At 41.9% G+C, this 19357-nt stretch overlaps 1 protein-coding gene across 1 annotated transcript in view; it reads right to left on the minus strand.

Moving 5' to 3' along the window:
* Nucleotides 1–19357, minus strand: part of LOC306949647 (uncharacterized protein) — a gene marked incomplete at both ends in the record, with an annotated part of 158255 nt that overhangs the window by 42191 nt on the left and 96707 nt on the right. Inside the window, 2 exons of the mRNA XM_079539640.1 lie at nt 1997–2119; nt 10889–11011. Of these exons, the coding sequence (XP_079395766.1) occupies nt 1997–2119; nt 10889–11011 (246 nt within the window). The remainder of the gene's footprint in view (nt 1–1996; nt 2120–10888; nt 11012–19357) is intronic.

A 19357-nucleotide genomic window follows, 5' to 3' on the forward strand; every position in this document is an offset into this window, starting at 1 on the left:
GGTTCTGACACTGCACTTGCAAAATGCAGATTATACCCTGCAACGATCCAGGGACAGAGCACCTCATGTCCAGGAGCTGCTGCCAGGCATGCAGCTCCTTGCTCTTTACTCCAGAAAACAGCTTTCTAACAGCTCCACTCCATATGTGCTGTAATCAGACCCGTGCTCACAGACTCCTGCACTTGAACACAAGAAGCTTTACGAATGCAATCAGCCTACTTGCAGAAAGAGACCCCAGGCAATGCAAACACCATACACTGACCCATGGAGATTGCAGGATGAATGACAGCTGCTCTGAAGTGGCCATGTGTGTAGCTGCTGTTTAGAATAAAATGGATTATTTCTCCTTATTTTGTCATAAAATGTCAATTTGCAAGTAGAAGAATGTTGGCAGTTGCTGGAAAAGTTCTTTTCTCTTATTATGTTTTTCAAAAAAGAAAGCAAAAACTAGAGAGCCATCCCACAGCCACCATGGTGTACTCATTTCTTCATATCTGGTAAACACAGCTAATAGCTAAAGCATGACACCTCCCTGCCCTGATTTCCTTCTAGCTCATTTTACAGAGTCAGATACCAGTGTGAACTTGGCAAAAAACATGGAAAAGTTTCTAAGAGAAACATATATATATGTATATTCATGTTAGGAAATGATGCCTAATAACTTATGACTGTTGCCATGAGGTCAGAAAGAAAATTTGTTCCAGTATGTAACATTGCTAGTTATCTAGTGCTTCATTTTATACATAAATTAACAGAACTGTCAACGTTTATTCAAGATAAAATGAGGAATATGTTGACCCCAGTATCAAACTCACTGCTGTTTCACTAATTAATCGTCACCATAGAGGCTACACTACTTGAAACTACTTTTTGGTGTTTAAAAATGCTTTTTCAGTAACCTTACACATGAGTCATCCCAACAGGACTGGGATCATCAAGGTGCGCTGTGCTCCCTAGGGAAGGGTTTACAGGCAGCTGAGTAAAATACTTTGTATGCAACCAGCATCCTGTACAGAGACCCATAGAGATAACACAACGAGTCCAGTATTGGTACAATCTTGGCCAAGTGTTCAAAAAGAGGAGTTTAAAATTAATGTGTCTGAATGCGTGCCCTGATCCTGACAAGGCTGTTAGAAACCTGCACATCATGAAGTCCACGGGTGCTCTGTGCTTCATTAATCTGACAAATTCTTGCTTCCAAGCACCATATTGAAGAGAAAAGCAGCAATTCTGGTTACTAATTTCCACACATTTCAGGTTATAAATGCTTCAGATCCCTTTGAAAATCCCAGCCTAAATGCAGGACTTTGGAATTCAACTTTTTAAGCTCCTCTCTTTGGAAAAAGTAGACTTCGTGATTTCTTTCTTCACAGTACTTTCTTTATGAATATGGAAACAGTTCTCCAGCTAAAAAGCCCTTTGAATTCTAAATAGGTTTTCGGTGACCTGGTTCAAAGTGTTACCTGAACCAATTTCTCAGGAGCTGTATCTGGGGCATTATTTTAAAGGGACACTACAGGAATAACACTACAGCACTGCGAAATCCCACTGCTAGAAACAGTGATTGAAGAGATCATGGAATAATTGCCATCATGAAGGTACCCCTCCATGACTACTGGCTGATGCACATATCACAAAGAGAAATGCTGCTTCAATAAAACATGTACATGTTTTTCCAACATATTTCTTTTACACAGAATCACAGAATGGCCAGGGTCGGAAGGGACCTCAAGGATCACACATCTCCAACCCTCCTGCTGCATGCAGGGCCACCAACCTCCCCATCTGATACCAGACCAGGCTGCCCAGGACTCCATCCAACCTGGCTTTGAACACCTCTAGGGATGGGGCATCCGCAGCCTCTCTGGGCAGCTGTTCCAGCACCTCACCACTCTCTTTCTAAAGAAATTAATTAATTAGAACTTTTTAATTCAAAGCCCAATAAGCCAGAACACCGAACAATACTTTCCTTCTAATAGAGTCCACAGTTTCTTACCTAAGCAGGACTTCTTGTCTGTAGAAAGATAATGCCCTGGGTGACACTCGCATTTGGCAGTTCCTCTCTCATTTTGACAGATGTGTGAGCATCCTCCATTCCCACTTGTGCAGGGGTCTATCACTGAAACCAATTAGAGCACACTGTCAGCTTAAAGGTCACGCCTGTGCCTGAAAACAGTCTTACCTGCCATCGCTGCAACCACAGCTGAGATTACGATACTGTGAAAGATTAGACTGAGAAAACATCTGACACAAGTTGAGGTATGGTTAAATCCGTTGTTTTTCTGTCTGCTATTTTCTCTGATCCTGGACAGCATTTTCCATAGATCAGCAGCAGTATAAAATGAGGGAAATTGTGGTTGTATTCCTCTCTGTAAGCAGGACGGGAGAGTAGCTTTTATCCTTATTTCACCATAACTGAGTAGATTTCAAGAGTTGCTCTAAACAATAGCAATTAGTACACCAGTGTTTGAACCCATAAGCACACTTAACATGAAGTTTGCCAAAGAATAATGTATATGTAGAAGTCTCCAAAGAGAATACTTGCTGAAGAGCACCAGACGACCTCCTTCAATCTAACAACACGTGGCATTAATGTTATACATCAAGGTTTTTCACTCTTATTCAGCAATAACATGCAGTTTCAAGGATAAGCAGTTCTAAGTGATGAGTACTTAAAAATACATTTATAAAGTGCCTGCAGAAGACTCCACCTCAAAAACTTCACTGTGGTTAATGTGTTTATTTCTGGAGTGCATGGCTGCTGGAAGCAAACTGATGTGTTTGCACAAAGACTTTGTCCATACACAAACTGGCCTACTGGGACTGCTTGGACAGCATGATTTGGGTTAAGAGCCAGAGTCTTCATACTAAAATCTGATATTTTGCACAGAGCTGGTGTTCCAGTTGGAGTTCAGTTACATTGACATGCTGGTAAATAACAGCATGCAGGCAAATTTGTGGGATGTTTTTGAAAAATGAGTCCTTCAGCATTCTAAACCATTTAAAACTCAAGGCTATTTCCTTACAATTCATGCTGTAATTCATAGTTTTAGCTTCTTACTAATTACTGACTGATTCGAAACACTGGACCAATACTCCACACTTGCCTCCAGCCTGACTTCTTCACTTCTCCTTCATCTCAAGTTTTATTCAGAGTAACTTCTAGAGGGGAACTGGGAAAGAAAGCCAGCATCAGTTGAAGGTGTTTTCTTCCAGACTTTGCTCCATTGGCTACCCACACACATATATGTTTAGCTATGAAGAAGGTGCTGGAAGAATAAGACCTTTATTTTGTAGTGGTGGTGCATTAAATATGGTGGTGCATTTTTTTTTCCCCACATCCTCCAAGTTTTGCTTTTTTAACCTATGTAGCCAGTGGTATTTTATGTCACTGTTGGCCACAGAGGACACTGCCCCAGAACACCTTCAAATTTCCTCATTTCACCTCCTGACATCCCAAGAACACAGCCACTCGAGTGTGCAGGCTGAGAATTTGACAAGATAGTATAAAATAATATCACAGTTAAGGATTTAGAACTGAATTTTTCTGTTGGACTTTCAGCACGATAGGTTGCAAATAGGTTTTCAAGGGACAGCAGCACTTCATCTTATGTGACACTTTCAAGGCTGACAGCTTGGCTCTGCAGTTAAACAGTTGCCTGTCTACAAAGGATTTAGCTGCAAGCAAGAACTCTTTCTCTGACTGATACGAAATATTATTTGTTGATTCTTTGTTATTATTATTATTTGGATAAATTAAGTGAAATCACTATCACACAGCATCTGTTAAACCTACATATTATAAAGGTTTTCAGAGCATCGAAAGCTTTAATTTGAGAATGATTACAGCAGAGAGCAAGACGTGTAATAATCTGTGACATGACTACAAGCAAACAACAAATTATAGGGTACGTGGTAGTAAAATGTAGTAATTTGAATAAAAAATAGCAGCCTTGGAAGTCCCTAGACAAGATAAAAATTCGTAAAGGAAAGAGATTTTCAGAACATAAAGCAAGTACAGATTGACTTGTTTTACTTGCTTTTGTTTCATTCTGACATATCTGTTTCTTGCTGTCATGGGCAGGTTTCAGGAAAAGCTAGAAACATCTCATTAGTGTTCTTTCTTCTAAGCATTTGTCTCATATAGTCTGACTTGTTAACATTATTGGGTAACAGACTACATCCTATGAAACTCTATTCCAAGCTGTTAAATGCCGTGTTCAAAAAACAAAGACCAAGAAAACCCCAAACAATCCCAGAACTGATCTGTTCCCAGGCTGTCCTGAGACACAGAATTGTATCATAGAATCATAGAATGGCCTGGGTTGAAAAGGACCACAATGATCATCTAGTTTCAACTCTCCTGCTATGTGCAGGGTCACCAATCAGCAGACCAGGCTGCCCAGAGCCACATCCAGCCTGGCCTTCAATGCCTGCAGGGATGGGGCATCCACAGCCTCCTTGGGCAACCTGAAAAAGCCACACCAAGGCACTGATTTGAGGCAACAACAATGCTCTTGGGAAAGCATGTGTTGCATTGTGCTGGGAACCCTTCCAGACCTTCACTGCAGGCTGCAAAGGACAAGGTCTAGTTCTACAATCCTACTGGTTGTGCACTCTAGAACAGCAAAAGAAAGAGAATTGGGTCTTGTCACAGTTTGCTTGCTCATGGCAACTGTGACCTTACACAGGAGAAAATCCTCATCACTCCTGGATAGCCCAGTGTAGAACTCACTCTAGCAGAGAAGTCATACAGCCTGCGCCTTTACAGAAGTACCAGTGTTACCACAGATCCCATCCATACACACGTGGTGCTTCAAGCTCATCACTCTGATTCTTCACAACTCCATCCCATTGCCGTGACTCTGTGGGGAAGGCTTCACCCTGCTGCCTTTCAGGATCCTGGCTGCAGCATCAGCCCTGGGATGACAGCCCTAGATGCCAACCCAATGCACTCACAGCCACTTTATTCTCATTTGTTCTGCAAAAACCTTGTCCATCAGCTTAACTAGCACTTTTCTCCCCTGAGTTTTTACTCTTTAAGGCATTTATGGGAGAAAAGCATCCCACTCAGCCTTCACTTTGCCAGCTAAGCTCCTCTTGCAAGACAAATCTTCCTTCCTCTGCCCACAGCTGCTCTCCTGGAAAGGCTGTGCTTCTCCATTTCAATTTCCATCACCTTGCATGCAGTTTAACAACAGGCTCCAGCTCAGATCTGACCCACAGACACAGCCATTGCTCAGGAATTCTGGTGGTGAAGCTCATGCAGGCCAGACCCTGAGGCCAGGAGCTCTGCATGCCATGGGAGCTGACGGCAGGATTTACTCACACTTTGTACACAGCGTAGAAAAGCCCTGAGGAGAAGCAGAGCCATATGGAAACAGTTCTGTGATGGGAGTTTTAGCACAATAAATCCATGAGTTTGGACCCATATTTCACTGGCACATCCAAGGGTGCCATGTGTGTGAGATTGTCGTGATGTGGGGGGAGGTTTGATTTAAAAAACGATGGATTTGCTAAAAAAAAAAAAAGGCAACAATCAAACTCAAAGGTAGCATTACTATTCTGCTTGCAAGTGCTCTGTAGCCTGAAGGGGAGGAATGAATCAGGCTGTGATTAGGAGCGAGATAAGCCAAAATCAGATAAAGAAAAGACATCATGTAGTAGAAAATTGAGAGGCCAACTCTATACACAACTTGATGAGTAATGAATGTTGGGATTAAAACGTGACCGTGTTCCTCACTTATGCCATTGCTGCCAGAGTGAAACGAGTGGCCAGGAGTCCATGAGGGCAAAAGCTCTGTGACTGTGAAAGAAGGCAAACTTCACACCTCAACTACATTAATCTTTTTACCATTGGTTATACGAAATGGGATGAATGCACACGGTCCTGTGCTTCCTACATCCTCACCAAGCTTTCACTGCAGCACCTATCCCAGCCCCTGCGTCACTCCATTGGCACGCACAGGGCTGCCTGGCATCGCAACGTTGGCCAAAGGCAGTGAATAGAGGAAGAAATGATTGAAGTGCAGCCACTCTTTGATCTGATGGCAGCAAAGGGCCCAAGGGTCTGTCAGGGGAAGGAGGGGGAAACAGAACAGCCCCCCTGGCATCGCCCATTTCAGGCTCTGAAGGACCGTAGCACAGACACATGGAATAAACAACAGGGACTGAGGTGGACTTGAGCATCTCTGAAGATACCTCTCCTTTCACCCAAGGCAAATTAATATTCTTTTTGTTCAGCATAGACCCCCAGCCTCTGGAGAAACATTTCTCTTCCTGCCAAAACACGTTAGCACACACCCACACCTATCCGCACACTGCATATAAAAATAAGATCTGTCCTCTGAATCCGTTACTGTGCTGCACACGCGTACGTGTGAGCATGTGCAGGGCTGCATCTATCCATACTAACAGCAGGGATGTATTATGCTCTCCATCAGTGGCTGGAAAGGCTATTTTGTCCTCCATGGAAGGCATCAAACTCTGGGCCCACTGATGCCGACAAAGAGCTCTGACATTTCCGTTACTAATATTAGTACAAATTCAGTTATCTCTCGTAGATATTCAGAAAATGTTAGCTACAAAAGCAGCTGTAGGAGGCATTTCACCCTATGCTATCCATTAGCAGACAATTAGTTTCTGCATGGCAGAAAAGCCAAGCTTTGACCTATAATATACATTTCTCAACATGTTATTGCCTAAAATAATGCTAAAAAATATATGAAACCCTGAGCATGGAGCCCTTGCTGGAAGATTGATAGTAACGATGGAGTCAGAGCACGCAGCCTCCTCCTGCCTGTGTTTTTCACCAACTCAGATGATGACAAGAACGTAACCAGACATACTGTACTTCTACTTGTGTGGTAAAACAAAGGTTATAGATTTGTAGAGATACCTTCTTCATTACTTCCCCTATTAAGAGTCACAGTGTGTGAAAGCCTCCACAAAACTGCATCCCAACAGCTTTCCTACACAAGGCAGACATCAAAGATAACAGCTGGCACCAGAGATGAATTGGGCTCCAAAGCCTGTGTTCTGCTTTCTCTTCTTGGAGTTCAAACAAGAATAAATTCCAGTGAAAACAATGAATTTACATCAATCCAAAAGCACAGCCCAGTGCTGCCATAAATATGTTTTCTGTTTGAATCTCCGCTTCCCAGACACCAGCTGGTTAAACTTTAATGAAGTTAAATTTGTGACATTAGCATAGTCAAGGCACTGACAACCAAACAGAAGAAATGGACTGTTACCTTTGGTTATTTTAATTGCCTAATTGGTAGTGAATGCTCAGCCTGGCACATATAACCAAAAATGAATTCAGTACTGAGCAAAATTTTGTGGGACAAAATGCTAATGGAGAAAAGGAGCGTTGTAAAAGATGTGGCATACTGTGGCATAACACAAAGTATCAGAGATCATCAAAATATTCAACAAGAAAGAATTTTGCTCTTGGATGCTGTTTACTTCTGAAGATAGTAACCCACTTCAGGAGTTATCTGCCTTGGAGAATAAGCATAAGTTTCTCATGAGAAAAGGAGAAACGACAAACGGATTTCTTCAGATCTCTTTGAGGGTCATGCTGCTGGTGCCCCGGGGACAGATGGGTCCCAAACACACCACGATGATGCAGTAGGAGGACTGGACTTGCTGCAAAGAGCTTGAGTAGTCTCCCATGCAACCTCACGATAAAGTAGCCTTTACCAGGTTTCCAAGTCCTCAAATGTGGGCTGAATATCTTAGAAGAAGAGAGATTCCCTTTCCTACGTATGGGAGAATTCCAAGACATTGAGGTACCAAAATCTGCTTCCCTCAAGTCATTTTGGCACACTGCTCCCTGAAACGTAGGATTTCCAAAAATGGAAAGAATGAGCAAAACAGAAATCTGAGCTGGGTGCATCTGAAATCCTGTCTAAAGGGATCCTTGTTTCTAATTTCTGTAGCGGAGATAATAACCTCCAATAAACAGCTCGTTTCCAGAACGCAGACCCTTTTTATTCTTTGTATGATTGAGAGGCTGTTACATCCTCTAATGTATTCTTCGAACAGACACTCTTGCTATTATGAGCCCTGCTGCAAATGTTAGACGTTCTGCTCAGCTGCACTAGGTTGAAGGAGACGTGCACTGCTCCATTTACCTCTTGATCAGATGAGTGCTCAAAATGTAGAAACTGGAGCAGCAGGCCATGCCAGCCCCAGCCCCATCCCCACCTGCACCTGGGCAGCATGAGCTGTTCATGCCCAAATCCCTGAGCTATAAAATAGTTTTATATGAAATGCTTCTCCCCGTCCTCGTCAGCTAGCATCTGTCTTGTGCTCCAGCACATGAGAGTTTATTATATCCGTTTATTTTCGTTTCCTGTCTAAATAGCTGAAATGGAACTCAATATTCCCTGCTCGGTATTGTGTACATCCATTACCATGATAGCAACTCTCTGTAACTTCCTTCTGTCTCTCCTCTCAGGATTTATTTCTGTTTCTCTTTGATAATTTCTGAGATATTGAGTTGAACGTTGTGTTAAGTATTTTTAATAACTGCTTTTCAATGCTTACATTCCCAAAATGAAAACTCACTTTCTGTTAATGTTCATAGCTAGGAAAACATAAAACCAAGCTTTACGATCGGTGCCAAGAGCAAACAGCTACAGATTGCCCACAGAAGGCTATGGGTGTTATAAAGGTAAACTCATTTAATCCCCTCAATCTCTACTTTTTGTATTTATCGTTCACTTCTCTATCACTTCTCCCCCTAAGCCACATTAGTCATTTTTAGTATGAAATTCCCTCTCTACCAGTGCTGAAAATTAGACAATTCAGAGAGAGCAAAGCAATTCAAACATCCCGTCTTTCACTTTTGTGTCAGACCTGCTCATATCCAATCAGAGAGAGATGAATTTCTCTCTTCTCTTGTAATTCATACACTTCTGCTTCTATGTAAATATGAGACATCTTGCTTTTGCCTTAAATTAATTTATTTCTCACACCCTTGTGCTTCCTCACGCACTCTCAACCCAACTGAGAGAGCGAAGAAAAGATTCCGACTTGGCCATATTTTTAATTCTAGTTCATTACCAAAATGCTAAAAGTCTTTGTACGCAGTAAACCCAACAAATCTGAAATGCTAAGTTCCTTAAATTAAGAAAAAAAAAATGTTATTACTGCAGACTGAACACGAGTTCATTTTGTGTTCTGGCTGCATCAGTAAATTTATTGCTGTGATAATACAAGAAATAATGAATGACATATTTGGTTGAATTTAAGCACAACCAAGGGAATTCACTGCAGTACAGAAACAATGACAAAACTGTGAGTGAATTGATTCTGCAGATGTGGTCTGACTACACTTGACTGTTCTTCTCAAATTACCTGAAATCAGGCTTCAAAATTCAAACAAATTACGTTCACTTCTGCTGAAGTGACAGAATATTTTCATTATTTTTGCAGAACTTGACAACCTGACTTTTATACTATTTTAAATGCAATACAATGAGTATGTATATACATACGAGGATTTTCTAAGCGAGATGCAGAATTAACTCTGCCTCTCTCACTTCAGGGCCCGGAGTCCAATGTAAGAAGCAAAACATTTATTGCTAATGGCAGAACTGCTTATCTTCTCAACAAACACAGAAATGACCACTGTTCTACATCACTAGGACCATATAATCCCTCTTCCTACTGTTTTCTACTCCTTGATGCTTGGAATGGGATTCTTCCGATCAAGAGGAGAGATCTTCAGTATGATATAAAGTGAACAAATTGGTTTGTTTTGCAACTTCTTCGGTTGTTGACTTTCATTTCTTGTCTTTTGTGCCATAGAGAAGTACAGCATGGGTTTTGCTCACTGAGCAAAGGAAGAGGAATTCAGTATGACTTGTAACAGAGCTACTAAAACATGACTGCAGCAGATTAAGACGTATTTCTGACAAACAGGAGTGATGTAAACCTTTAAGACAGATTTAAATTCAGGAATGGATGAAAGGAGACAGAACTACTGATGGAACAAGGAGCTATCACAAATCCATAGCACCCACATTATCAACCTGCAGCAAGAGCAGAACATCCAAACTCTCATCTTCATTCATATTCATGAGAACCTCCTGCATGAGCTAAAAAGATTAGCACAAGAAAACATTCCTGTGACATGCCTTGGAAAAGAGTTTCCAGCCCACCCCATGCATACTTCTCATTTTGCCTAATGATTAAAATTAAAAGCAGACAAATTTGTGTTACTGCCTTACCTAAAAAATATTTAAAAAATTAAATGTACAGCAGAGACTGAAGAGAAGTGGCAATCAGAAAGGTTTCTTTTTAGGCAGTTCCTGAAAACAGAAAAGACCTCCGTGTGCAAACTTGACACTACTTCAGTATTTTGTTAGCTTTTTATCACTCCCTTTCCAGCTACCAGCCCATAGCACCACATTCCTAAAAGTATCTTCATTATTCACAAGTTCAGCCTCTGCTCTGGGTCCTCCACTCACTGGAAAATACTGTCAGAGATTCTCCTTTATTGCCATAGTTCTCAGCAGAGCTGATGGTTTCCCTCTGCTCATGGAACCACCTGGGAAACCCACAGGACCCACAGCCCGTTCAGTCTAATGGAGATCTCACTTACTGTGGGCCAAGTTAAAGCCAACTTTAGGGTGGCAACCCCAACGCTTTATTTTGACTTTGACACAAGATCTATTCTGGGACTGATTGATCAGAACAAGAGCATTGCAAGAGAGCTTTGCTATCTGCTGTTTGTGTTTCTTAAGGAAAAACAGGAAAATAAGACCAAGAAAGAGTGGAAGAATTCGCAGCAGAAAAACCCAAGTCTACAATACCTTGCACTTTTACAAGAACATAGGAGATAAACATATATCCATGCCTTGCAGCATGTACTCACTCAAGCACGTGCGCCCATCGGCGTGCAGCCTGTATCCTGTCTGACAGTGGCAGTGGAAGGAGCCGTGGGTGTTGATGCAGCCCTGCTGGCAGCCTCCATTCACCTCTGCACACTCATCCACATCTGTAGGAGGAAGAGAGATGGCCGAAATTACCAAACAGCAGAGACATAGTTCAGTTCTCCTGGAGAAGCATATAGCTTGGACATAATGCAACCACGATGCTCCAACTGTGATGCTGTTTTCTTTTTTTTTTTTTTTTAATGGTTTATTTTGCAGCCACACTGTAAACAGAGCAAAGAAAATTGAAATTTTGATGGTGTTTTTCAAAGTGCCCACAGGCACCACCTCTGTGGTCTCTTCTTTTGAAGCACTGGCTAATTAGAATGATCTGTGACACCAATGTTTCCTCAGGGGCAAGAGAAAAGTCCAGGGAGATAAGACAGAATTTAAACATGTCTGGGTATGAAGGTATCACTGGTCAAACATTTGGCTTCCACAAATTATGCTGAAAATAGATTTCTTTATGCATCAGGTCCTTAATCCTATAGAAGGTCTTCTTGAGGATACAAGCACATACAACTGGCATGGCAAAGAGACGTGCAAGATCAGAGCTCGTGCTCCCAATCAATGAGAGCATAGGCATTACACAGAAGTGCTTTTTGTGCCATATTTTCTGTGACTCCTGTCCCTTGGCTTTGGCCAAGGAGGTCAGCTGTGCTGGTTGTGCCATCTCCCATCTCCTTATGATTCCCAGCCCCTCACTGTCAGGGCAGCACAAGAAGCTGAAATGTCCTTGGATCTGTGCTCAGCAACAATTAAAATATTGCTGTGTTCCCAACAGTACTGCCTTCTGTAGCACTGTATCAGCTACTAGAAAGATAATTAACCCAACTGAAACCAGGACAATCAATTTGAGAAAGCTGCTGTAACACTTCATCTGAGAAGGAAGACAATGGTGGACAAAAAAGAGCAACAAAAGTTGAAGTAAACACTTGAATGTTCAGCAATAATTCACAGGACTGAACTTACAAAAGTATCACATAAGCAGTTTCTGTATATTTTCTGCAACACCACACTACAGTAAACAGCATTTGATTGGCATGTTGATACCATTACCTTAAAAATTGACACAGAAATCACTGGAAATAAGGGCCAGTTACCCATTCCCTGACCTGGCAGATCCTTATCTTGGGTCTGTCCTTTCCTCACAGCCCCCTGGGACAGCAGCTTCACATCCCTCCATCTCACCCAGGGGCAATGCTGGAGCCAAGTCATGCTGACCGCTGAAGATTCCCTCTTGTTGCTAAAACCAAACTTCCCTAAATTCCCCTCTGCACTCTGTATCTGTATCCCCTACTGTGACTTTTTTTCTCTTAAAGATTCACATTGACTTAACATCCCTTTAGATCAACATTCTGAAACCACCTGAAAGGCTTCACTCGTCCAAACAGCTGTGAATGAGGAGAGTGGAATGGAAAGAAAGACAAGAGTGGCTACAAGGAGAGGCCATCTGCTAATTGCTGCTGCCAGGGCAGGGGATGGTAGCAGAGCCAGGAATGTGGAATAGAGTGGAGCATGGAAAGGAGAGCACAAGGAGGGGATCTTCCCCCCTGGTATTGTACTCAAGGAGCATAGAGGTCTGGCTTTCATATTTTTGCTGTCAATGTATCTGCTTTACATTTGGCTTTGATGGTTTACATTTGTTACGCTTTTATGTTTATTCCATTCTAGAAAATCTAATCAAAATTAAATGAAAAAGGAAGTTTTAAAGATGATTTGGAAATGCACGACATCCTGGTCCTAAGGAAACATATTTATCAAGTTAAATTTTAATATTTCACATGTGAATTTCACTCACCTAAAATGAAGTCCTGGTGCTGAGTAGCATTTAAATTCAGACCATTTGCTAATGTGTGCCACTTTTTAATCCTCCTGCTATATTTGTTCTTTTATTGGACTGTATACTATGTACATTTCCTACTGCCTGAAGACATCTGGAATACTTAAAAAAACCAACAAACCAAAACAGAAGTTTCGTTTTTTTTTTTTTAATGTAAACTGTAAACAGAAAATGTTATTCATCTTGTTGGATGTTATGCAGTTAAGAAACGCTCTGCTGAAAAATCCCAGGATGAAATCAAAACCAAGAAACCGTTTGTCTTGAGCATCGAAGAAATAAAGTACACAAAAAAGGCTCAGAGAAATACAAGAAGGAAGAGGATGAGCTATATAGTTCCTCGCATCCCAGTATTTATACCTCCATTAACTCAGTTACTACAAGCTTCAATGTATTACCTTTATAGGCTGCAGTCAGCTGCGGAGTTTCTCCATGCACCAAACACAGCTTTACTTTAGGACATCAGTGCTTACAAAGGAGAAAAAATAGCCAAGATAACCAAAACTAGCAATTACACTTAGGCCCACCTGTTAGACTCTCTTGGAGCATTTTGGTGCCTGGATTTCCAGCACAGCACCTGGACCTCTGCACTGGCCACAGTCCTTCTGCAAACCTCATCCCCAAATGTCCCAAAATGTCAGCATGCCCCCTGCATGGCCAGACCCTTTGCCCACCTCCTTCTTTTCCAACCACTCAAAAAGCCCCTCTGGGGCTTTCTGTGGGAGATCAGCATGGCGAGAATTAAACACTGAAAGATCTTTCCACGTGCTGAGGATATAATGAAGAAATATGCAACAAGCAGCAGCCTTTGGTGCCTCCTACGTCTCAGGAAACAACTCTGCCCCCCAGTTACAGAAGAAAAACATCATTATGTTTCCTAGGGAAGCTGAAAAGCAGACCTAATGTAAATGCTAGAGCTGAATTAAGAGTTTTACAGGTGTAAGCTATTGGCACTTTTATATTAAAATAGCGACACGTGTAAAGGACATACACACCAGGGAAGCAACAGCTTACATTGCCAGAAGCATATGAGTGGTGTATGACAAGCAGCCATTTTTTTTTCTGCACAGAAATAACTGTAGAAATCTAAAATTATGAAGTCAGTCCACACAGGATTACAGGAGATTGCATCTGTTCAACTCTATTATATAATAAAATTTGGATTCGTTTCTACCACAGATCAAACTAAAATACCTATGTGCTACACTGCCTACGGTTACAACTGAGGCTGCTTCTCCAAATAACCTGAATTTCAAGCCACTTTTTCTCTTATTTCTAGTTGCCCTGCGATGAAAGCAACTACACTTCCCCTGTTTACAAGGGTGGATAGTGATAGGACAAGGGGGAATGGTTTTAAGATAAGGCAGGGGAGGTTTAGGTTAGATATGAGGAGGAAGTTTTTCACCCAGAGGGTGGTGAGGCACTGGCACAGGTTGCCCAAGGAGGCTGTGGATGCCCCATCCCTGCAGGCATTCAAGGCCAGGCTGGATGTGGCTCTGGGCAGCCTGGGCTGCTGGTTGGTGACCCTGCACATAGCAGGGGATTGAAACTAGATGGTCATTGTGATCCTAATAGACGGTCATTTTCAACCCAGGCCGTTCTATGAAGACAGAGGCAGAGCCATCCATTGAGATGAGTGGGGCAATAGATTGAGACTGAGAAGCAAAATGAGAAATCTATGCCGTCCCAGCACTACCTTGAACATGGAATTATACTGATGGGTGAAAAAAGCAGAGTCAATGTGTGAATACCCTACAGTTCACCTGTGAGAGTTTTGGCAGAGATGCACATTAGTGAAATCTCCCATTGAGAGTCTCTGCTGGCAGCCCACAGCCTACTGGGGATGCACAGAGATGATGCCCTGACTTACCCATTTATCAATGGGAATGGTCTTATGGTCAAACCAAAAGTCAATGCTACCTGGTGCCAGGATGAAAACTGGCAGACCTCTGAGGTCCACACAGCATGGCTGCATGCCACCCATTCCCACACCTAAGAGGATGGGGATGCACAACACCAGTTCCAAATATGGGAGAAGATGCTGGGCACACAAACCCATAAAATGACACATCACCTTGCCCTTTCCAAGGCAGGTTTTACTGACGACATTAAAGATTTTAAGCCTCTACATTTCTAAATGGGGGCTCTGCTAATTTTCAGGGAAGTCTGCCCCCAGCTGCTTTGGCAACAGACTGATTTCCCTGCCAAATACCCACTTAAACACACTTTTAAATTGCATTACAAACAATTTAAAGCTGTGTGATTGCCTGTTTGGAATTCAAGGTCATTACATCAGTGGCTTTTGTACACAGCCTGCAGGATTGTTTTTGTATTGTTACTTACAATCTTTAGGAACAGCAATGATCAATCAGTTCCTTAAAAATAAACAGAGAGCAGTGCCAGACACAGATAATTAGTGGACCTCCAATTTTGTTTTTATAAAGGAGAAAAAAAACAACAAGGTGTTTCCAGATCAATTTCCTGCTAACAAACAGCTTCGCTTTTTACACTAAGAAACATAACACGCACAACTAAAGAAAGCCCAAAGAAAGAGAAGAAAATGAGTTCTGACAGCAGAAGGACCAAGCACTGCAGGATTCTCTCCATTCCCCTGACCCTCCTGCTCCTATCAGCTGCACATTACAGTGGGTTTCCATTTGCAGTGCCCTAGGCTGTACATGGGTTGGGGTCAGGCAGCACCTTTTGCCATCCGAGGTCCTCTTTGCTTTTAAATCCTTTTTTTCCCCAAGGGAGCTGTTTGGAAATCTCTACAGCCACTACTCCCACAACCAGTGCATCCCCACTCTCACAGTGGTACATTCACATCCCTCTTTCTCTGCTATAGTGACACACATAGAGTTGAGCTGTGGTGCAGGGATAGGATGGCCACTATGTCAGATCTCAAAGTGCTTGCAGAAATACTAAAAATTCCTCCCACTGAGGGAAACCACCATACCTAAAAGGCTTCCACAACTGCACCCTTGTTCCCAGATGCCCAAGAGACACTGCATGCAGTTGGAATGAATGACACGTGCACATCACCATTTTCCATTCACCACAACCCACCAGAAGGGATGTAACCAAGGGAAACACAAAATCCTGCTTCCATCTACACGGAGAACGTCTTCTGTCAGTAGTTTTAAATTTATAAAGTCAGACTCTAATTAGAAACAATTACAGCAATTGTTTATAGATTTGATCTTTGCAGCATCATCTTAGAGTTTAATGAAGTAGGAGCTCTGTGGGTGCAGATATGGTACAGAGAGGATTCAGTGCAGTAGGGATATAGGGAGGCAGGGAGAAGTAGGTAAAGAAGCACAATGAGAAACACAAAGGGGCTGCATTTAACATTACCAGAAGTGCACGAATTGTTTAACCTGGGAATTTTCTGGATTGAAGTTAACAAAAATCCTGCTGCACTGGTTTGGTTAGTAGAATCCAAAGGATGTCTAAACCTCACACAAGTGATGAAGTGAAAACATCCAACCGTCTTTCCCACTAGCTCACAAAGTGGATTTTATACATTATTTTCATGTATCTAAGTTAAATAATTTATATAATTAGGAGAAGGAGAGGAAACAGGCTTAATATCCAGTGGTGCATAAGCTGATATTCAGAAATTAATTCTGTGAGAATGAAACATAAAGTGAGAACCACTGTCAGTAGATAATTTTATGACACGTTCAGCTCCCTTTAAATCACACAGTCTCCCCTCACGTCTTGTGCTTGGAAATGCCTGCAATTTGACAGCCAGTGTGAATCCATTCACAAATGTACTTACTATGAAGCGTGACATGATTTGCTCCTTAAGCAGAAGTTTTTAAAATGATCTCCCCTGCTTTACGGCCATTAAAGGGGTTTTGAGGTTTGAAAGTTTCATTCAAGGAGTTTGGGACCTCCTGGTGCTAGAAAAATATTTGTTCAATTTTTCCACTTTGAAGGTTGTTTGACATTAGCACTGACTGTAAGGAATAAAATACAACAGGTTTTAAGTCTAAAGTTCAACAAGAAAAAGCAGAATTCCTGCTAATTTGAATTAAAAACCTATTTCTGTTTCACTGAATCAAACTGAGCTGCAAAGAGAGCAATTTTTGATAGATTTTACGTTGCAAAATCTTCCATGAGCTTTCTTTTCTACTTCACCAAAAATGCCATAAATACCTGACAAGCTCTCTTGAGTGGTCCACTGGAAACTGATGTTAAAACACCTCAGTGAAACAGCTTTCAGCAGAGATAAATGTGCTCCTGTAGAGTTAGCTGGGTCATTTCAAACTGCTGCCGCTCCCAGGCTTTTATTTTCGCTCCTCAGGCATTTGTCTCTGCCCTTTTCTGGCCCCTCCAATGGATTATATGAGCATCCATTGTCTGCTTCACTTCAAAGTCAGCCAGGTTAGCTCAAATCACTGCTGAAGCTTACTTAAATTTCAGTAAGTCACAGGTGTCCGAGGGAAGCAACAAAATTAATTAATGGAATAGCTTGAGCAAGTCATACTGAAAGGAGCATGTCAAATCTGATAAGGGATTGGTTAAAAGGGATGGTTAAGAGATTCTTTACCCAATTTAGTTGCTGAGAACCAATTGCACACTGAATGAGGACCCTTGTTAGCGCAGTGAGTTTTGCACAGTATTTCTTCTTTGCCTGGGATTAAGCACAAAGCAGCTTTAGCCAGCACCTATTTCGGCAAGGCTACCCAATTAGTCATGCATGGAAACAAGCTTTCCGTGTTATCTAATTGCTTACCTTCCTCTGAAAATGAATGGTATTAGAGAAAGACAGAAGGAGAGGCAGAAAGACCGCTTTCTGGAGAAGGTTCACTGACTCTCAGTCTGTCTCCTTTCCTCAGACCTCCCTGCTGAATCGGTCACCTCAAAGAGGGGAATTTTCTACCCTGTGGTTGATATCTTGCCTTATATTTCAGATGTTTTTCCTCATAGATTCAATGACTTCAAGCTGTGATTAGGTTGGCTTTCCCCTCCCATACCCCTCGTTTATCTGTCTTTATACTGAGAACACCAGAGGAAAACACTAAATGAAAGTCATATATGGGACACTAGTCATGTTGGGTAATACATATTTATGCTCAGGTTTGAAGGGAGATGCATTTCTTGATTTCTTGACAGTTTTCAAAGAGGGAAGAGGAAAGAGTCATCTCTAAGGTACAGATTGCTCAGGGAGGAACGTGGGGCAGCCAGAGCAGTCACCCTCGATCTGGAGAGACAACGCCTGGAGCACTGATGGAGGGAATAATTCACCCAATCAAGTCCTGATTTCAATTTCCTGATCTGTCACTGGCCTTACTGGACAATAATTGCACAAATAAATTGCTGTGAGATGGCATGCAACCTTATTAGTGGGTCCATGGCTGATTTGAGAGAATGGCATTTGATTTGACGAAAACTCTGGTAATTTGAATTCATTTTGGGGCCTGGTGGTTTTGTTGGTGGTTGCTGTTCATTTGTTTTAAATATTGTCTTTCATGTGAAGACTGACACAATGCAACCGCATTGTGGTGGGCAGAGACTTGTTCTTCCTCACCTATCCTGGTCCCACCATCTCAGTTCACTCCTCAGTGAGGAGCAGATCTCATGGCAGAGGGATGTGAAGACAAAATGGCCAATAGCTGCACTGCTGATTTCTGCTTAATTTCAGTGCCTGACACACCAGTCTCTCCTGAGATATTTAGTGGTGGTTTAACTCAATAAACAGTCAAGAGCCCTTCATCCACAGCCCTATATACAAACCATATGCTGCAGCTGAAAACTCTGAAGATTGTAATTAGAACTGTCCATTCAATTTAAACAAGGTCAGGAATGAAAACTATTTCAAATTCAATAAACAGGCCATTTGAAAGCATAGATGCTGTGGAGGACAAGCTTAATAAGTTAACTGACAGGTAAAGTTTCATTTCTAATCCTCATTTTGATACCATCTATAGCCTCAGGAGTCAAAACACATCATTGCTCAGTCCTCAAAATATGCAGAGAAAATGAAAATGTCAGCTGAATGAAAAAAAAAGGAGAAGCATCTGTTTGATAGCTGTGTGAGCCTGCGATATGTAAACTGCTTTGGAGTCAAGCAGCCCTAATTAGAGTTTCAAGGCATTCCTCATTAAATATACGCACGCAGACATCTATATGTGAGCTTTAAGGAACGATTGGGGTCAGATGATTTGAAAGAAAGTCAGGGTATAGAATTAAAGAACACTTGAATTCTCATGGGCAGCCTTCAGACTACACTGAACGCTTGCATTTAGCAGCGAATAAATACTTTCCATCTTCTTTTTACAATGCAAATCTGCACATTTCTCTCGCCTTTTTTTTTTTTTAATGAAAAAAGAATGATCCATTCCTGAATCTCAGATCAAAGTACACGTCACAGAGAATTACAGCCAAGAAGGAAGACTGATAGGGTTACCGGCCTCCGTGCTGGGTTACGCTAATAGATATTTTGGCAGCCAGACCCACTGGATGACTCCAATTCACATCAATATTAAACCCACGTAGATGGACGTAGGCTTGCAGTGACAAACTGCTGCCAGGATAAGTGGCTTTAAACAGTGAATTTGGAAGA

This window comes from Tetrao urogallus (genome assembly GCF_951394365.1).
Source record: "Tetrao urogallus genome assembly, chromosome: 9".
Lineage (NCBI taxonomy): Eukaryota > Metazoa > Chordata > Aves > Galliformes > Phasianidae > Tetrao > Tetrao urogallus.